The sequence below is a fragment of the Gymnoscopelus braueri genome (genome assembly GCF_963280865.1).
Source record: "Gymnoscopelus braueri genome assembly, chromosome: 22".
NCBI lineage: Eukaryota > Metazoa > Chordata > Actinopteri > Myctophiformes > Myctophidae > Gymnoscopelus > Gymnoscopelus braueri.
In genome coordinates this window covers 4,900,244-4,915,750 of record NC_137624.1, presented here as the reverse complement: position 1 = coordinate 4,915,750, position 15,507 = coordinate 4,900,244, and the positions used below count along the sequence as shown (strand labels likewise).

At 42.6% G+C, this 15,507-nt stretch overlaps 1 protein-coding gene across 1 annotated transcript in view; it reads right to left on the bottom strand.

The window, feature by feature from the left end:
- Positions 1–14,681, bottom strand: part of chd1 (chromodomain helicase DNA binding protein 1) — a 43,607-nt gene extending 28,926 nt beyond the window's left edge. The window contains exons 1-10 of the mRNA XM_080419712.1: positions 14,333–14,681; positions 10,894–11,019; positions 7,468–7,663; positions 6,434–6,541; positions 5,639–5,817; positions 4,544–4,821; positions 3,140–3,365; positions 1,876–1,976; positions 1,350–1,528; positions 153–283 (exon numbers count right to left, since the gene is read on the bottom strand). Coding sequence (XP_080275838.1) covers positions 153–283; positions 1,350–1,528; positions 1,876–1,976; positions 3,140–3,365; positions 4,544–4,821; positions 5,639–5,817; positions 6,434–6,541; positions 7,468–7,663; positions 10,894–10,946 — 1,451 coding nt within the window. The 5' untranslated portion in view covers positions 10,947–11,019; positions 14,333–14,681. The remainder of the gene's footprint in view (positions 1–152; positions 284–1,349; positions 1,529–1,875; positions 1,977–3,139; positions 3,366–4,543; positions 4,822–5,638; positions 5,818–6,433; positions 6,542–7,467; positions 7,664–10,893; positions 11,020–14,332) is intronic.
- Between the last annotated feature and the right edge of the window lie 826 nt (positions 14,682–15,507).

The window sequence follows — 15,507 nt, the reverse complement described above, 5'->3', positions numbered from 1 at the left end:
ACCACAGAAGAGCATGACTAGCTCTCTAAAGCCTAATTTAAACTTCATCATACGACAGTGTTGTGTGCCCGGAAATAGCCAATCTGCTTTTTTTTTTGGACGCAGGAGCCTAAATTAGACATTGTCGGACTCTTTGAGTGGGTCGTACGTACTTGCACCAGGAGTGAGCCAGGTAGTTCAGACTGTCCAGTTGATAGTCTCGGAGCTCCAGTCCCTCTACGCCTCCGCCGATGTACGCCGGCTGTTTCTTCACGGGGACAAACCGCGGCCTCTGCTTCAACACCTGGGTAGGAACAAGGTCAGAGTTAGGGCCTTGTCGCCATTGCAAAATTGTATCCATTAAGACCTGAGGCCAATTCTACAAATGCCTTCGAAAGCAGTAGTTCTCACACTTTCAATGTTTAAAAAAAAAAAAAAAAAATATGTACAAGCTCGCAGCGCGGCTGCGAACTTGTACATCTGCTATTTTTGAATAGCCAACGCAAAAATGGAAAATGTCACACATGCTTTCCCGGTTTTAATCTGTGAAAACACTTAAACCATTATTCTATACTTTGGCTTCAAAAATAGCAGATATACAAGCTCAAGACGAGACATTTTGTCAAATGGAACTTCAGGCCTTAAAGGTATAGTTCACCCCAAAATATTTTTTTCTATCGATTAGTCACCCCATGGAGACTTAAATTCATGGATAGTTTTTTGTTCATGGATAGTTTTTTGTTTTTGTCACATTCCTAAGCCTTATTTTTTGGGTGAACTATCCCTTTAACACATTCCATGCCAGAGTTTAATATCATAATGTACTCACCAGTGCCAGCGTTTTATTGTTGTTTTTTTGTTTTTATCATGTCGCCACAGACCTCGCTAAATAAGTTAAAAGTGCGCGTTCATTTGGTTCTAAACACACAGCGGATCCGTGAGAAACGGCCAGCGAAAACAGTTTCCAAATCCGTGCCGCCATCTTGAAGATATAGCCGATCAACGGTAAACAGTGATCAGCGAGGAGAAAAACAACAACCGAGAAAATCGAGTTTTAAACAGGATCCCAGACAGGAAGCGGATACGATCGAAAAAACCGGAACCCGAATAATTCTGTTTCCGACCGGAAACCGGAAACGGAAATGGATCAAAAAAATTCGGAAAGTGCACCTGGGGCAAAATCAATGGGAATCGGCGGTTCGCGTAGATCTACGCGACTGGCACGCTGCGGCTTTAAATAGGTTCGCGTAGATCTACGCGATTGGCATTCAATGTGTTAATGGGTTAATCTCTCAACACAGCTTATTTTGTCTTTTCAGAATGGGTTCCCAGATTGACCAGTGGTCAACTGGTGGTTGTGCTACGGTTACCTTGCAGTCTCTGGAGGGGATGTTCTTGGACTGGTTCCTGCTTATGTAGCCGTCTATACACTTCTGGAACTTCCTGGAGAGGAGCCCTCCGTCCTCCCAGCTGCATTCGGAGTAGGGCAGGCCCTGCCACTTGCACAGGTAGTCGGGAAACCCAGCCGCCGACTTCTGGTTCGAATGCCCTGTTCCAGAAGCAAGCAATGGATGTTATATCGAAATACAGGACTATTCAAGGGGGTTTCGATTACATTTTCTTATATTTTCCGTCGTTTAAACTTGGCAGGGTTTTTTTTTTTTCCTGGATGGAGGATTATACAACAAAGTCGGAAAGTGAAAATATATGTTTTTTATATATATATCATTAAAATCTCAAGTGCTTTGCCAATTATTTGGGACATTTAGAATGGGATCAAATCAGCACGACCGCTACACCTAGCCATGCTCAGATGAAAAATGCCTCATTTCTGACCATAAGTAAAGTGAAAGTGTGCTCAATGTCGATGCATGTCTCAACCGTCAGAGATCTCACCTATGATCCTCTCTACCAGTTGGTACTGCAAGTGCAGGTCGTCCGTCAGCTCCTCCTGACAGTTCATGTACTCGATGTCCTCCGGTGACGCGGCCTTCATCCTGTGATGTCATCAAAATGGTGTCAAAGAAGATAGTTCTATAACATGTATTCCTGTAGTCAATACAGTAAGGAGTGTAACTCTGTCTAAGACAAAGTTAAAGTCCAGTTGTTCATCCAAAAAAAAAAAGACTTATTTTTTTAATCAATTACACACCCCATGAAGCCTTGAATTCATGGAGATTTTTGTAGATTTTGTCACAATCCTAAAGCAATAATTCAATGACCGAGTGGCTGCTCAGTAGGAGACTCTCCGAGTCTCCGCCGGTCAAATTATTGACTGAGGCATGCGACAAAAACTAAAGAATGTAATGTAATTGATAGAAAATGTATTTTTTTGGGTGAACTACTCCTTTAACGCTATTTCCTGTGTGTGTTGTTAACCCACTAATAGTCCATACCCGGGGATTGTGTGCACCCAAACTATGCAGGCTGTTTGTTTATGCGCTCGGTATGCATAGTTACAGTTTTGGAGAAGAGCACTGTTCAGTTGATCGTGTGGTGTGTGTGTGTGTGTGTGTGTGTGTGTGTGTGTGTGTGACAACCCGGTCATTTACGACCCGCCGTCGGAGCGTGTCGATGTGCGTGCGAGTGCTGCGGACGTGATATCCAAAGGAATATGGAAGGATGCCTGTGGACGCGGCCGCCGAATCACACTCCTTTAACCCTTTAAGACCTCTGGGCGATTCTACGAATGTCTTCTAAAATCCTAACAGTTTTCTGAAAATCGTATTTTGTTATATCAGTGGTGCTTAAAAAAAATATTTTCCATGTCAAGGACCCCCAAAATTAAATACATTTGGCCACGGACCCCCACCTCAATGTTTTGTTCCAGGGACCCCCAGAAGCAAAGATTTGAGTTAAAAATGTTCGCTTTAAAAAATACATATATATATTCAAAGATGTTGGTTTTCAGGATTCAAATGAAAAAATAGCAAAAGCAGCAGATCTACAAGCTCAAAATGTGTTGCTTCGCGCCGCGTTTCGAGCTTGTGGATCTGCTACTTTTTGTGTGACGCTGTAGTATGAAGGCGTAAGGCGTTAATTTACAAAAAGTTAGAACATGGAGATAAGAGGTTTATTGCTCAACCCACGGAGGAGAAAAACACGGATCATACAGAACGGCAGAGGTTCCTTAAATGTATTAGGATCTAGTTTCTCTCACCACTTCTTCTTCTCCTGCTCCTTCTTCATGAAGTTCTCCAGTTTCTTCATGCCCTTGACGTTCTGCAGTTTGAGGGAGTCCTCGGTCTCCCAGGTGTTGTGGATGTGCGACCAGTTCTTCCATTTGATCAGGTACTGGGTCTCTCCCGCCTCTTTGTCGGCGTTGAAGTTGGCGTTGGGATCGCCCTCCGCCTCCACGGAATACACCGTGGTGGTTCCTCCCGTCGCTGGGAATCAAAACGGGTACAATATATATGTCAGTGGTTCTCAAAGTGGGGTCCCCCAGGGGTGAGGAGCAGGTAAAATCAATTTTTAAAAAATCACACCCTGTGTGAAGGAAGCGGTGCCTTTGATGCGGTTATTTAATTGGTGAGTGTGTGTTTGTGCGTGTACACGTGCACGTGTGCAGTGCTGGCGGGCCCCATGGGTGCCACACGTGGTCCCTGGTGTGACTATTATGATGGCAGACCCCTGGCAAGTTTGGTGCGGATCGGCGCTGCGCCTCGCAGGTCCGCATGTTACGTGTATGTGTGTGTGTGTGCGTGCGTGTGCGCACGCACGTGTGCAGTGCTGGATTGTGTGTGTGCATGTCTTTAAGTGGCACATGTGTTGCAACGGTGCGCCTCGCAGGTCTGCATTTTACGTGTATGTATGTGTGTGTGCACGTGTGCAGTCCTGGCTTGCACGTGTGCAGTGCTGGCTTGTGTGTACATGTCTTTAAGTGGTGCATGTGTTGCAACGGAGCGCCTCGCAGGTCTGCATGTTGCGTGTGTGTGTGCCCGCGTGCAGTGCTGGTTTGTACATGTGTGTGCATGTCTTTAAGTGGCGCATGTTTAACGGTGCGTCTCGCAAGTCTGCATGTTACGTGTGTGTGTGCGCCCGCGCACGTGTGCAGTGCTGGCTTGTACATGTGTGTGCATGTCTGTAAGTGGCGCATGTGTAACAACGGTGCGCCTCGCAGGACCGCATGTTCTGTGTGTGTGTGTGTGTGTGTGTGTGTGTGTGTGTGTGTGTGTGTGTGCAGTGCTGGCGTGTGTGTGTGTGTGTGTGTGCATTTCTTGAAGGTTTCTGAACTGTTCCCAGCCCTCCTGACACACAGAGACTGAAATTGTGCCATCTTATAATGAGCATTATTTTATTTTGGGGGGGTTTTCTGCCTTTATTGATAGTGTATAGTGGAGCTGGACAGGAAATAGGGAGAGATGGGGAGAGACATGCAGCAAAGACCTTCGGGAACGGGACTCGAACCCACGATGCGCTGTCAGGCTACATTAGAGCCTAAGTGACCGGACTTCTAGGCCAGCGGTCCGGGCCATAATGAGCATTATTGAGGACCAATTATATGAAGATAAAAGGCTGAAAATGGGTTCTTCCAAATCAGTGTGTGTTCCCCCCACTCGCTCACCTCCTTTCCTGCCGTGGCGGCTCTCCATCACTCTCTCCAACGTCTCGAACTCGTCCTCCTCGGGCTGGGGGACGTCCTCTCCCTGCACCTCCACCAGGTCGTCCGAGTCCGTTTTCATCTCCTCGTCCTCCTTGTAGGACACGTTTTGGGTGGCCTGCCGCCTCAGGCCCGCCAGCGCCGCCTTCTTGTAGCTGTCGTCGTCCGAGTCCGAGTCCGACGAGCGCCGCTCGTGCTTCTTCCGGTGGGCGCTGACCTTCTTCCCGTTGCGAGAGTTCACCCTGCAGAGGAGACGGGACAATAATAATCGTTTTAACCCCATTAACACCTTTACCGCCGGGCCCGTAGTTCTACGGGCCGTTAAATCCAACGGTTAAGCGCCGAGCCCGTAGTCCTACGGGCTGCGGTCTTTTCGCGCATGCGCGGTCCGGGTGCACTTTCGGAATTTTTTTGATCCACTTCCGTTTCCGGTTTGATGACAGGAAATAGAATTATTTGGGATCCGGTTTCGACGATCACGCCCGCTCCCATTCTACAGACGAAACTGAAACTCAATTCTCTTCCTGTAGTTTTTTCTCCTCGCATTTCACTGTTTAACGTAATCCGCTCTAACTACAGTCATGGAAGTCCGTTTGACATGCGGTCTTCACTGGGAGATACAGGGAGATCTCGCGGACGTAAACAGACCGTTCACGGCTCAATCTTAAGGATTTTAACAAGATCTATGGCGACATGAAAAAAACAAAAAAACAACAAAAACACCTTGGCAGGTGAGTACATTATTATGAGATTAACCTCTGGCGGTGGATGTGTTAAGACCTGAGGCCGATTCTACAAATGCCTTCTAAAATCACACGATGTTCAAAAAGAGCAGATGTACAAGCTCGCCGCGAGCTTGTATATCTGTTATTTTTGAATAGCCAACGCTAAAATGGGTTAATCTTGATTGTGGCCTTGACCTTTGACCTTTTGGACATGACACTAGGGATGTGGCGGATAACCGTTGGTGCTAATCAATTATTTGACAGCAGTAATAGTAAAAAAATCTATTTTAAATAATCGACAATATCCTAATAATCATAAAAAACATCTACTTACTTGGTTGGAGGTTTTCTGCTTTTGACTTTATGACTTGGTTCATAGTCGGACGCTGTCTCGTCACTGTTCGAGTCGGAACCAGAGCCACTCTTGGAACCAGAGCCAGAATCTGAGGAGGCTGAATTTCTTCTCTTTTTGGATCCACTTGAGGAGTCAGAATCATCGCTACTCGACGAGTCCTGCAAAACATTAGCAAAATTTGTGAAATGAATTCAAGGACCCCAACGGAAACAAGTCCGCAAGGACTTTTTTGGTCGGACCTCTTAGACAAAAGTATTATTATGTAACCGTGTTGTTTTACATTATTTTGCCTAATATAAATTTCAATCAATCAATTTCAAAAGATTCAAAGCAGCACTATGTAACTTTCCTCTTCTCCTCGGATTCGAACCCGGTTTCCTGCGCAGGTGCTGACATTTTTACAATTGAGCTAATAAGAGTCTGCCTGCTTGCTCAGGGGATATAAATTTAATCTTGACCATCAGGTCAAAATTCGGGTCAGATCCTGTGTCTAGGTGAGACATGACCTTTGACACGATCTAAATGTCTCAACAGAAGAGCAGGGAGACAAAATACAACCACCCCAATTATATAAGTTATATTGTATTAACATACTCTGCCATACAGATTGAACCACTGTTATAAATCCTTCGAGTTTTCTGAAAAACGTATTTTGCTAAATATATATATATAGCTAAAATCTAAAACGACAGATGCTTTCACGGTTTTAAAGGGTTAAAAGTGCATATGAACATGGAGGCCATGTGTTGTGTGCATCAGTGTTGAGCTCCTCACATCAGATCCACTGTCTGAAGAACTCTGCTGCTGTTGCTGCAACTGCTGCTGTTTCCTGAGCATGGCTGACCTCTGCACTGCTAGAATACTGGGGTTGGACTTCCAGAACTGCATAGAACACAAGGAAAGTTACAAATGATCCAGTTACTTCATATCAAAAGCCCAGCGGCGTTAATCTGGTTAGCTCTCAGGGACAGGTCATTAAAAACAATATTAACCCATTAAGACCGGGGAACGCATTAGTGTCATTTTAGATTTCTTTGGGCTATTCAAAAATAGCAGATCTACAAGCTCATGGCGCGGCACTCGGTGCCGCGCTACAAGCGTGTAGATCTGCTATTTTTGAAAAATCGTGAAAATATGTTCAAATCTTTGAATATATACTTTTTTAAAATGAACATTTGTAACTCAAATCTTTGTTTCTACAAGTGTCTTCTAAATCCTGACAGTTTCAAAAAACCTATGTTGCTATAATATCAGCGGTTCCAAAACTTTTTTCATGTCAAGGACCACCCAAAATTATATGTATTTGGCCGCGGACCCCCACCTCAAAATATTTTGTTCCAGGGACCCCCAGAAGCAAAGATTTTAGGTACAAATTTATATATATATTCAAAGATTTGCACACTTTTTCCATGTGTTTTTCCCCCAGAAATAGCAGATCTACTAGCTCATAGCGCGGCAACTCTGTGCCGCGCTATGAGCTTGTAGATCTGCTATTTTTTTAATAGCCAAAGAAATCTAAAAATGACACAGATGCGTTCCCGGTCTTAATGGGTTAGGAGACTGACATCTTTATGAATGTTTGGTTGCTTATCGAGAGAGCCATTGAAATTACAAACATTTTAATATTGTTAATATTTAGTGACTTGTGGTGAATATCCTATTTTATCATCAAGTCTCTATTGGACACAACAAATTTCAAGATGAATCTCAACAAACATGACGTTGAAAGATGGAGATACAAGGTTTCTGCAGACGATATCATCTTATCACATGACATTGGTAACTACTCTATTATGCTGCAGTCTCACCTCGGCTCCATCGATGTTCGACTTGTTGGGCGGCTCCACCTTCTCCTTGGATTTCCCCGAGTCAGAATCTGATTGGCTGCCGGAGTCGGAACCACTTCCTGAGCCGCTGCTCCCTGATTGGCTGCTGCTGCTCGAGGAGCTGGAATTGGAGCCGGAGCCCGACCCCGAACCGGAATTGGACTCGTCATCGGAATTGCTGCAAATATTCAAGTGTACACACACACACACACAACTGTGTTAGAATTACATGAATCTGTGAATGCATTGAGGCAAATGATGAAACAGCATACTGGTAGGTGGGTTTTGTTGGACTATTTTCTGCTTTGTCGTCGTTTTTACCGTATCCAAACACAGGCCTCACACTGTCAACGCCAGCGTGGAACCGTACGAAAATACTGAAAAGATTTTTCTCAAAAAAGAGAAAGTCTTCCGATTCTTATTCTAAAAATGGCCTATTGATCTGTAAGAACAATGCACTGCGACTTCATGAACAGACAGCGAGATTTAACACAAGAATCTTGCGTTCTTTTGTATCACTTTTTTCCCTGACCCATATTATGGCTACTTACTCACTCAATAGGCCAGTAGTAGGTGCGGCGCATGCGGCACCCAAATCACGACTTGATTCGAGTTAGACCTGAGTCTCAACCATGAAGACTGTTTAATTATTAGATTTAGGTATTATCAACATAATATCTGTGTGTGTGTGTGTGTGTGTGTGTGTGTGTGTGTGTGTGTGTGTGTGTGTGTGTGTGTGTGTGTGCGTGTCTCTATCTCTCTCTCTAAATACGTGAGACTGAGAAAAAACTGTCACGTTGCTAATTGGCTGTCGAACCTCCACTGACCCTTATGATGGAGGGAGGGGGAACGTGAAGAGCTTCGGACGAAAAAGTTAATTATGTACTTCTATGTGAACTTTGGTTGGGTTTTGCTACAAATTGGTGCAATAAATAGGTTAATATCATAGAATTACAATTCTGGTGGAAAATACATATCGTCTCTGTTGGGTGGAAACCTCTCATGTCCAAAACTGTACTTCTCAGGATTAAAATGAAAAAACAGCAGGAAGCGCTGTGTTTGCGGATCCGCTACTTTTGATGCTTTTGTGTGACGCTGTAGACTGTAGTATGATCATTAGTATGGCATTAATTTAAGAAAAAACACACAAAGTTAGAATATGGAGATAAGAGGTTTGTGCCCGACAGCAACAATATTCTGTTTGTTCTTCATTGTAGAAAAGAGCTTATTTATTGTCACTGTCATGCAGAAACCTCTTATCTCCATATTTTTACTTTTTCGTACATTAACGCCCTACTTGATCATACAACAGCGTCACATAAAAGGATCAAAAGTAGCAGATCCACAAGCTCGAAGTGACTTTGAATCCTGAAAAGTACAGTAACAGTTTTGGACATATGGTTTCCACCCAACAGAACCTTTCTCTTAACAATCCCCATGCATGAATGAAGTGACTTTAGTCTGCTTTGCATAACATAAATATATTGTCTTTAACATTCAACGTTTTGCTAAAAATGTCAATAACTAAATTAACATGAAGTCAGTGTTGATACAGGTTTAAACAAATCTAATTCGAGACAACTTCCTGCTACATTGATCCCCTGTTCTCCTACAACTAACGTAGTATCATGTGTTTATTAATGATAATGTGATTCATCAATGCAAATATGATTTGCACACCCATGCATTCATCTTTTGTTCGAAGAACAAGCTCATTAACATTTGTAAATGAACTACCATTTATATAGCAGCTTTTCCAAAGCGCTTTACAATGTGTTTCACATTCTCCCATTCACACACATTCACAGACATTTACTCATTCACTAACACATTCACACACCGTTCAGTGTCTTGCTCAAGGACACTTCCGACACACAGCTTGGTGGAGCTGGAGATCGAACCGAGAAATTCCTGATTCCGAGACGGCTGCCTCAAACTATCATATATATATATATTTTTTTTTTCTTTTTTTTTTTTTGAAGCGAACATTTTTAACTCCGATCTGTGCTTCTGGGGGCCCCTGGAACAACATATTTTGAGATGGGGGTCCGCGACCAAATACATATCATTTTGTGGGTCCTTGACATGGAAAAGTTGGAGCATCACTGATATAGCAACATACTGCTAGGATTTAGAAAAAAAATTTAGATATGTACTTGGCCGCAGACCCCCCATCTCAAAATGTTTTGTTCCAGGGAGGGAAAGTAAGGATTTGAGTTACAAATGTTCGCTTTAAAAATATATATATTCAAAGATTTGTACACATTTTCAAGATTTTTCAAAAATAACAGATCTACAAGCTCATAGTGCTATGAGCTTGTAGATCTACTATTTTTGAATAGCCAAAGAAATCTAAAATGACAGATGCGTTCCCCGATTGAATGGGTTAAAATGTAATAAACGTTTATAAGCATACTATTCATTTGATTTGTAATATACACACTACATAGAGGTGCATTTTTTTTAATGAAAATCATCAAGTGATTACAACATGCTGTGTGAAACCAAGGGTGTTCATTTAGATGCATTGATGAATTGATCAAATCTATTACGTGTTAATTGATCATCTCTAATTGCATCAACGCAATCTCCTTGTAAAACGTTGCATGGTATTAAACAAGCTACCATGAAGTTAATCTATGTCTACGATTGTCTTATGATATATCTGACTTTAAATAGTTAAGTGGACTGACTCTAATTCTATGGAGAATATACATTATACTGTATTATAAATATATATTATTATTTTCCCCCATTTCAAACCTTTATTTATTGCTCGAAAGGCACTGAGGTTACCCTCATTTACAGTGACGACGCGCATCATAGACTTCACACAGTGTTAACACACAAATGAAGGAAAACAAAGCAGATTCTTGTAATAAAGTTCAATCCCCTGCCATTGTTGCCTACTGACATCATTACACCAATATTGGTGTCCTATAGAGTTTTGTCACGCTGGAGAACTTCGGTCAAGGCTTAGTATCACATAAACAAAACAGGAATACAGTCGTGTCAACTTTCCCAATAAGTACCAGGGCTGTTTATATACTATATGAAATCTTTCTCTGAATCAAACAATGCTGCAATAATTGTAAAATCAACACGATATAATAATTTCACTAGCATTAACCAAATGAACCCTAGCGTCCCTATTCCGGGGCGATCATTCTGCAAAAATAGACAATCTTTGTGAGCTTGTAGATCTGCTATTTTCGGGCCTATGTTCCCCTCAGAATAGGGATGCTTGGGTTCACGTGGTTAATGTAAATAAAAATAAGTTCCTATCACACAAAGATTTGCCCCCACCCCCGTAGTAACTCTGAGGACCCCCTAGGGGTCCCGGACCCCCTCCCCTGTTGAAGACCTGTGGTTTAAAGGTAGTGGTTACATAAGATGATTTTTTTTTACCTCGACTCCCCGCTGCTGTTGCTGGCGCTTTCATCCTCGCTGCGGCCGGCCATGTTCACGACCGAAATAAAAGCCTCAGCACAAAAGCTGATCTAGGATCAGCCTTTAGGATCGACGACGCGACCCCTGTAAAAAAAGAGAGATCACACACACATGAAAACACATGAATAGGGCTGTCGCCATTATGAAATTTTACTCAACGATTAAATTGTCGCTCAAATAATTGCGATTAACGATTTAATTGTGTTTCCGAAACTTTCCGTCGTTGAACATTGGAACATTACGAATTTCTGTTTGGCTTTTAGACTTCGTGAACAAAAAGGTGCACAGGGTAGATATGACAAACAACTTACATAATTTAACCCATTAAGACCGAGAAAGCATCCGTGTCATTTTTAAAGCAATTTTTTTTAACTCAAATCTTTGCTTCTGGGGGAACCTGGAACAACATATTTTGAGATGGGGGTCCCGGCCATTTGGGGGCCCTTGACATGAAAAAGTTGGAGAACCACTTATTATAGCAACATATGTTTTTCCCCAGAAGCACAGATAAAACTGTTCGCTATAAAAATATATATTCAAAGCTTTGCGCACATTTTCACGGTTTTCTTTTTTCAAAAATAGCAGATCTACAAGCTCATAGCGCAGCACTCTGTGCCGCACTATGAGCTTGTATATCTGCTATTTTTGAATAGCCAAAGAAATAAAAAAATGACACAGATGCGTTACCAGTCTAAAAGGGTTAATAACTTAATACTTTATGTAGCAGTAGTGTATCACAGCCTCTACCTGATGACCTAAAAGGCCAAAATATCTCCCCCGTTCTATTACAAATTCACTTTAGTCTAGACTCTAGTCGATAAGATGTTGGTTTTCCATTTCCACGCGGGTTCGAATCCCGGGCCGTTACATTTATATGAATAGTGGAAATAGCCGATCTACAAGCTCGGCGGTTTTGAGCTTGTAGATCTGCTATTCCCACAATTTTTTTTTAACATTAACATTTTTCAACATAGAAATGAGTATGAGAACAATTGTTGCGATTATCTCACATAATTGCGATTACACGATTATGTAATAATTGTGACAGGCCTAACAATGCACATAGTGTTGCGAAATCTTATCCAAATAAGCTGTTCAATATGTTTTCTAAGCATTTTGAAGAACACTGGTTGCACACTTTCACATTGCTATACGTCTGACATTTCTATAAGTCTGTTTATTGGCCGCCAAGTATGTTCACATACAAGGAAATCGGTGCGTTGCTCTCGAAGACAGATGAAAAAATAAAAATAACAGAAGTGGAAGATAGAAGTGTGTAAAACAAAAATAGGCTTGTATTTTTTTTTTAAAGGGTCGATGTGGTGAGATTATACATGCATTTACCTTTTTAATACTATATTTATTCATTTAATTATGTATTTTCTCTCCTATGCATCTGACACTGACAGTAACGCACCAGGTCTTGTCAACAGTCAAATACTTGTATATGAACATAATTTGTCAATGAACCTTATTTTGAACACGAACACACAACACACAACCTTGACCATCAGTTCCACTATACATTATTTGAACAGCATATATATAAATCAGCATCGCAGATTTAGGTTACTAATACAAAACCCATATTAAGTGATAAATGAAGATGTATTCTTATAGGTTAAACCTAAAGCCATTACAACCGGCCCCACCTTGACCAGCTGCAACACTTAAAGAGATGAACACATGAAAGATTAATGCATCACTAATTGCAATCCAATTACATGCTTGTGTAATGGACCATTCTGCATAATGAATACTTTTACATTTGGTATTGCAAAGTATATGTTGATGCCAACACTTTTGTACCTTTTAAAAGTATTTTACTCTAGTGAAATAGTATACTGAAGAGTACTTTTACTAGTAAGAGAGTGTTCCACATTGTGGTATTGTTACTTTTACTCAAGTAAATAAACAGAGTACTTCTTCGGACAAACGCAGTTTTACTTGTAACAGAGTACTTCAATAATGTTGTATAGTTACTTTTACAGAACTAAATAAGAGTACTTCTTCCACCGCTGTGCATAATGAACGAGTAGATTTACTTGTAACAGTGTACCTTTTAAAAGTATTTTACTGTAGTAAAATAGTATTATTGGTGTATTTTTTTATTAGGCAGAAATGTAAAAACAGCACAAGTACAGTTAAAACACTTTGTCTAAGAAAGTCCTTGCGGTCCTGTTTCCATTGAGGTCCTTGTATTCAAGTCATAAAATAAGTACAGAAGAGTACTTTTACTTGTAAGAGAGCAGCGTTCCATATTGTGATATTGTTACTTTAGTTCAAGTAAAAGTGAAAGTATTTATATCCACCACTGGACAAAAGCATTTTCAGACATTTTAGTACTTTTACTTTTGGTACTTCAAGTACATTCTGATGCCGATACTTGTGTACCGTACTTTTACTCAAGTAACATTTTTGAACACAGGCCTTTCACTTGTAACAGAGTGTTCTTATACTGTGGTATTGGTACTTTGACTTATGTAAAATATCTGCGTACTTCCACCACTGTATATAACTTAACTATAACTCATTTATATTGTGTATGTGTATGTTACGACCGCAGAGAGAGGCCCGCAGGCCACGCGTTCTCTCAGACACGCAGCCCCGCATCCACGCAGCCCAGTGCGGGGCAACCACACAGCGCTGCGTGGATCCCTCCGTCTGCGTTCCCCCCGCACAGCACCGCAACAACAACAATAAAAAAAAAACACACCAAACCGCCACACGCACCCACCCCGCAAACACACGGAGACCACGGCCACCCAAGTGCCACCCTCGCGCACGTCGCACGCACGCCGATCCGTTTGTTTACATCGACGGATGGCCGTGGTTTTGTTTATTTTTCTTTTAGCGGCTAGCGTTTTTAGCAACATGCTAGCTGTTAGCATGTGGCTAAAATGCTAGCACGGGTCCCATGCTAAGGGTTAGCGCGTTAGCTTAGCGGGGGGCTAGCTAGCCCCGCTAAGCTAGGAGGAGGCTATTGGCGGGGTAGCATCTCCGTTAGCATCTCGTGTGTTTTGAGTTAGCTGGTTTAGCATTAGCAATCACGGAGGGAAGAGGAGGGGGGGGTCGTGTTTTGAGTGTGGATCAGAATCGATCGGAACCCGGGGTTGGGGGTTAGATCGATCGATCCCAGCAAGCGGGACCGACTCGAACCTCTAACCCCGGGGCTGAACGAGATGGAACGGCGTCGGGATTCGAACCCGGGTGTGTGGGGGGAAACTCCAGTCAGTACCGATGAGTACTAGAGCTCCGGGGTTCAGAGACTCCCAGATCTCAGATCGTGAACCCGAAGGTCCCATTATAATGCCGACCGATCAATGTATTCAGCACCCATCAACATCGGTTATTGATCGCAGTAGTTCATGGTCGTCGTTTTATCATCGTTGTTTACCTGTGTTGTTTGTTCCTCCGGGCTGGATCGGTGATTATTCCTTTGATCGGCTTGGATCTTAGCGGCTAACAGGCTACGAGCGAAGCTAGCTTGACCCGGGATTCCTCCAGCCAGGCACACACACCGACCCGAAGCGATGCGGAGCAGCGGGATCCCGCTCCTCTTTCCCTCGGCGTCGGTCGGTTCTCCCTCCGCGGCGGAAGCGCGGATCTCAACCGATGATGAGCGGCGATCGCCGATCAGACCGTTTCTCCGTGTTGTTTGTGTTTCTTTAACGCCAGTAATAAACATAAGAGCAGACCAGAAGCTAGCTGCTACCACCGGCCTCCGCCATGACGCCGTCCCGTCCGTAATCGGGGTTCGCTTCAACGACGTGACGTCGCGCCGCGACGTGTGACGTCACCCCGACGACGCACCCGACGTGACCTGGACATACAGGCTGTCAGACCGGAACCTGTTGTTGTTATATTAGGTTATCCAGCCACCCTCAGTGGTGGAAAAAGTACCAAAAATATATATATATATCAATACTGCAATGTAGAAATACTCTGTTACAAGTAAAGGTCCGGAATTCAAAATTTACTTGAGTAAAGGTACAAAAGTATTGACATCAAAATGTACTTCAAGTACCTCTGAGATGTAGTGGAGTAGAAGTAAAAATTATTGGAAATTGGAAATTCTCAAGTAAAGTACAAATACTTTTCAAAATTGTACTTAAGTACAGTACTTGAGTACATGATGTACCTAGTTACTTTCCACCACTGGGTGTACATTGTTTATCCGTGTGCCTTCTTCTAGCACACCAGTAGGCCTAGTGCAATTGCCTCCACACTATGCACAAATAATAATGCATGCCATGGGAAATCCAATACACTACATTTCATGCTTGCAACTTTCATATTTACCGTACATTTTGTATTTGTCTGAAACTACATTATTGCGCAATACATATTAATGCTATTACGCAATATCATATGCGTCACATTTTTCCAGTTACACAGCGCATGCGTGGACACGAATAAGACAACAGGCCGGGCGTGTGTGTAGAGCACACACACACACACACACACACACACACACACACACACACACACACACACACACACACACACACACACACACACACTTAGTTCTCATTCACAGAGAGAAAGAGGTTTTTGTCCCAGTCGTCTTGA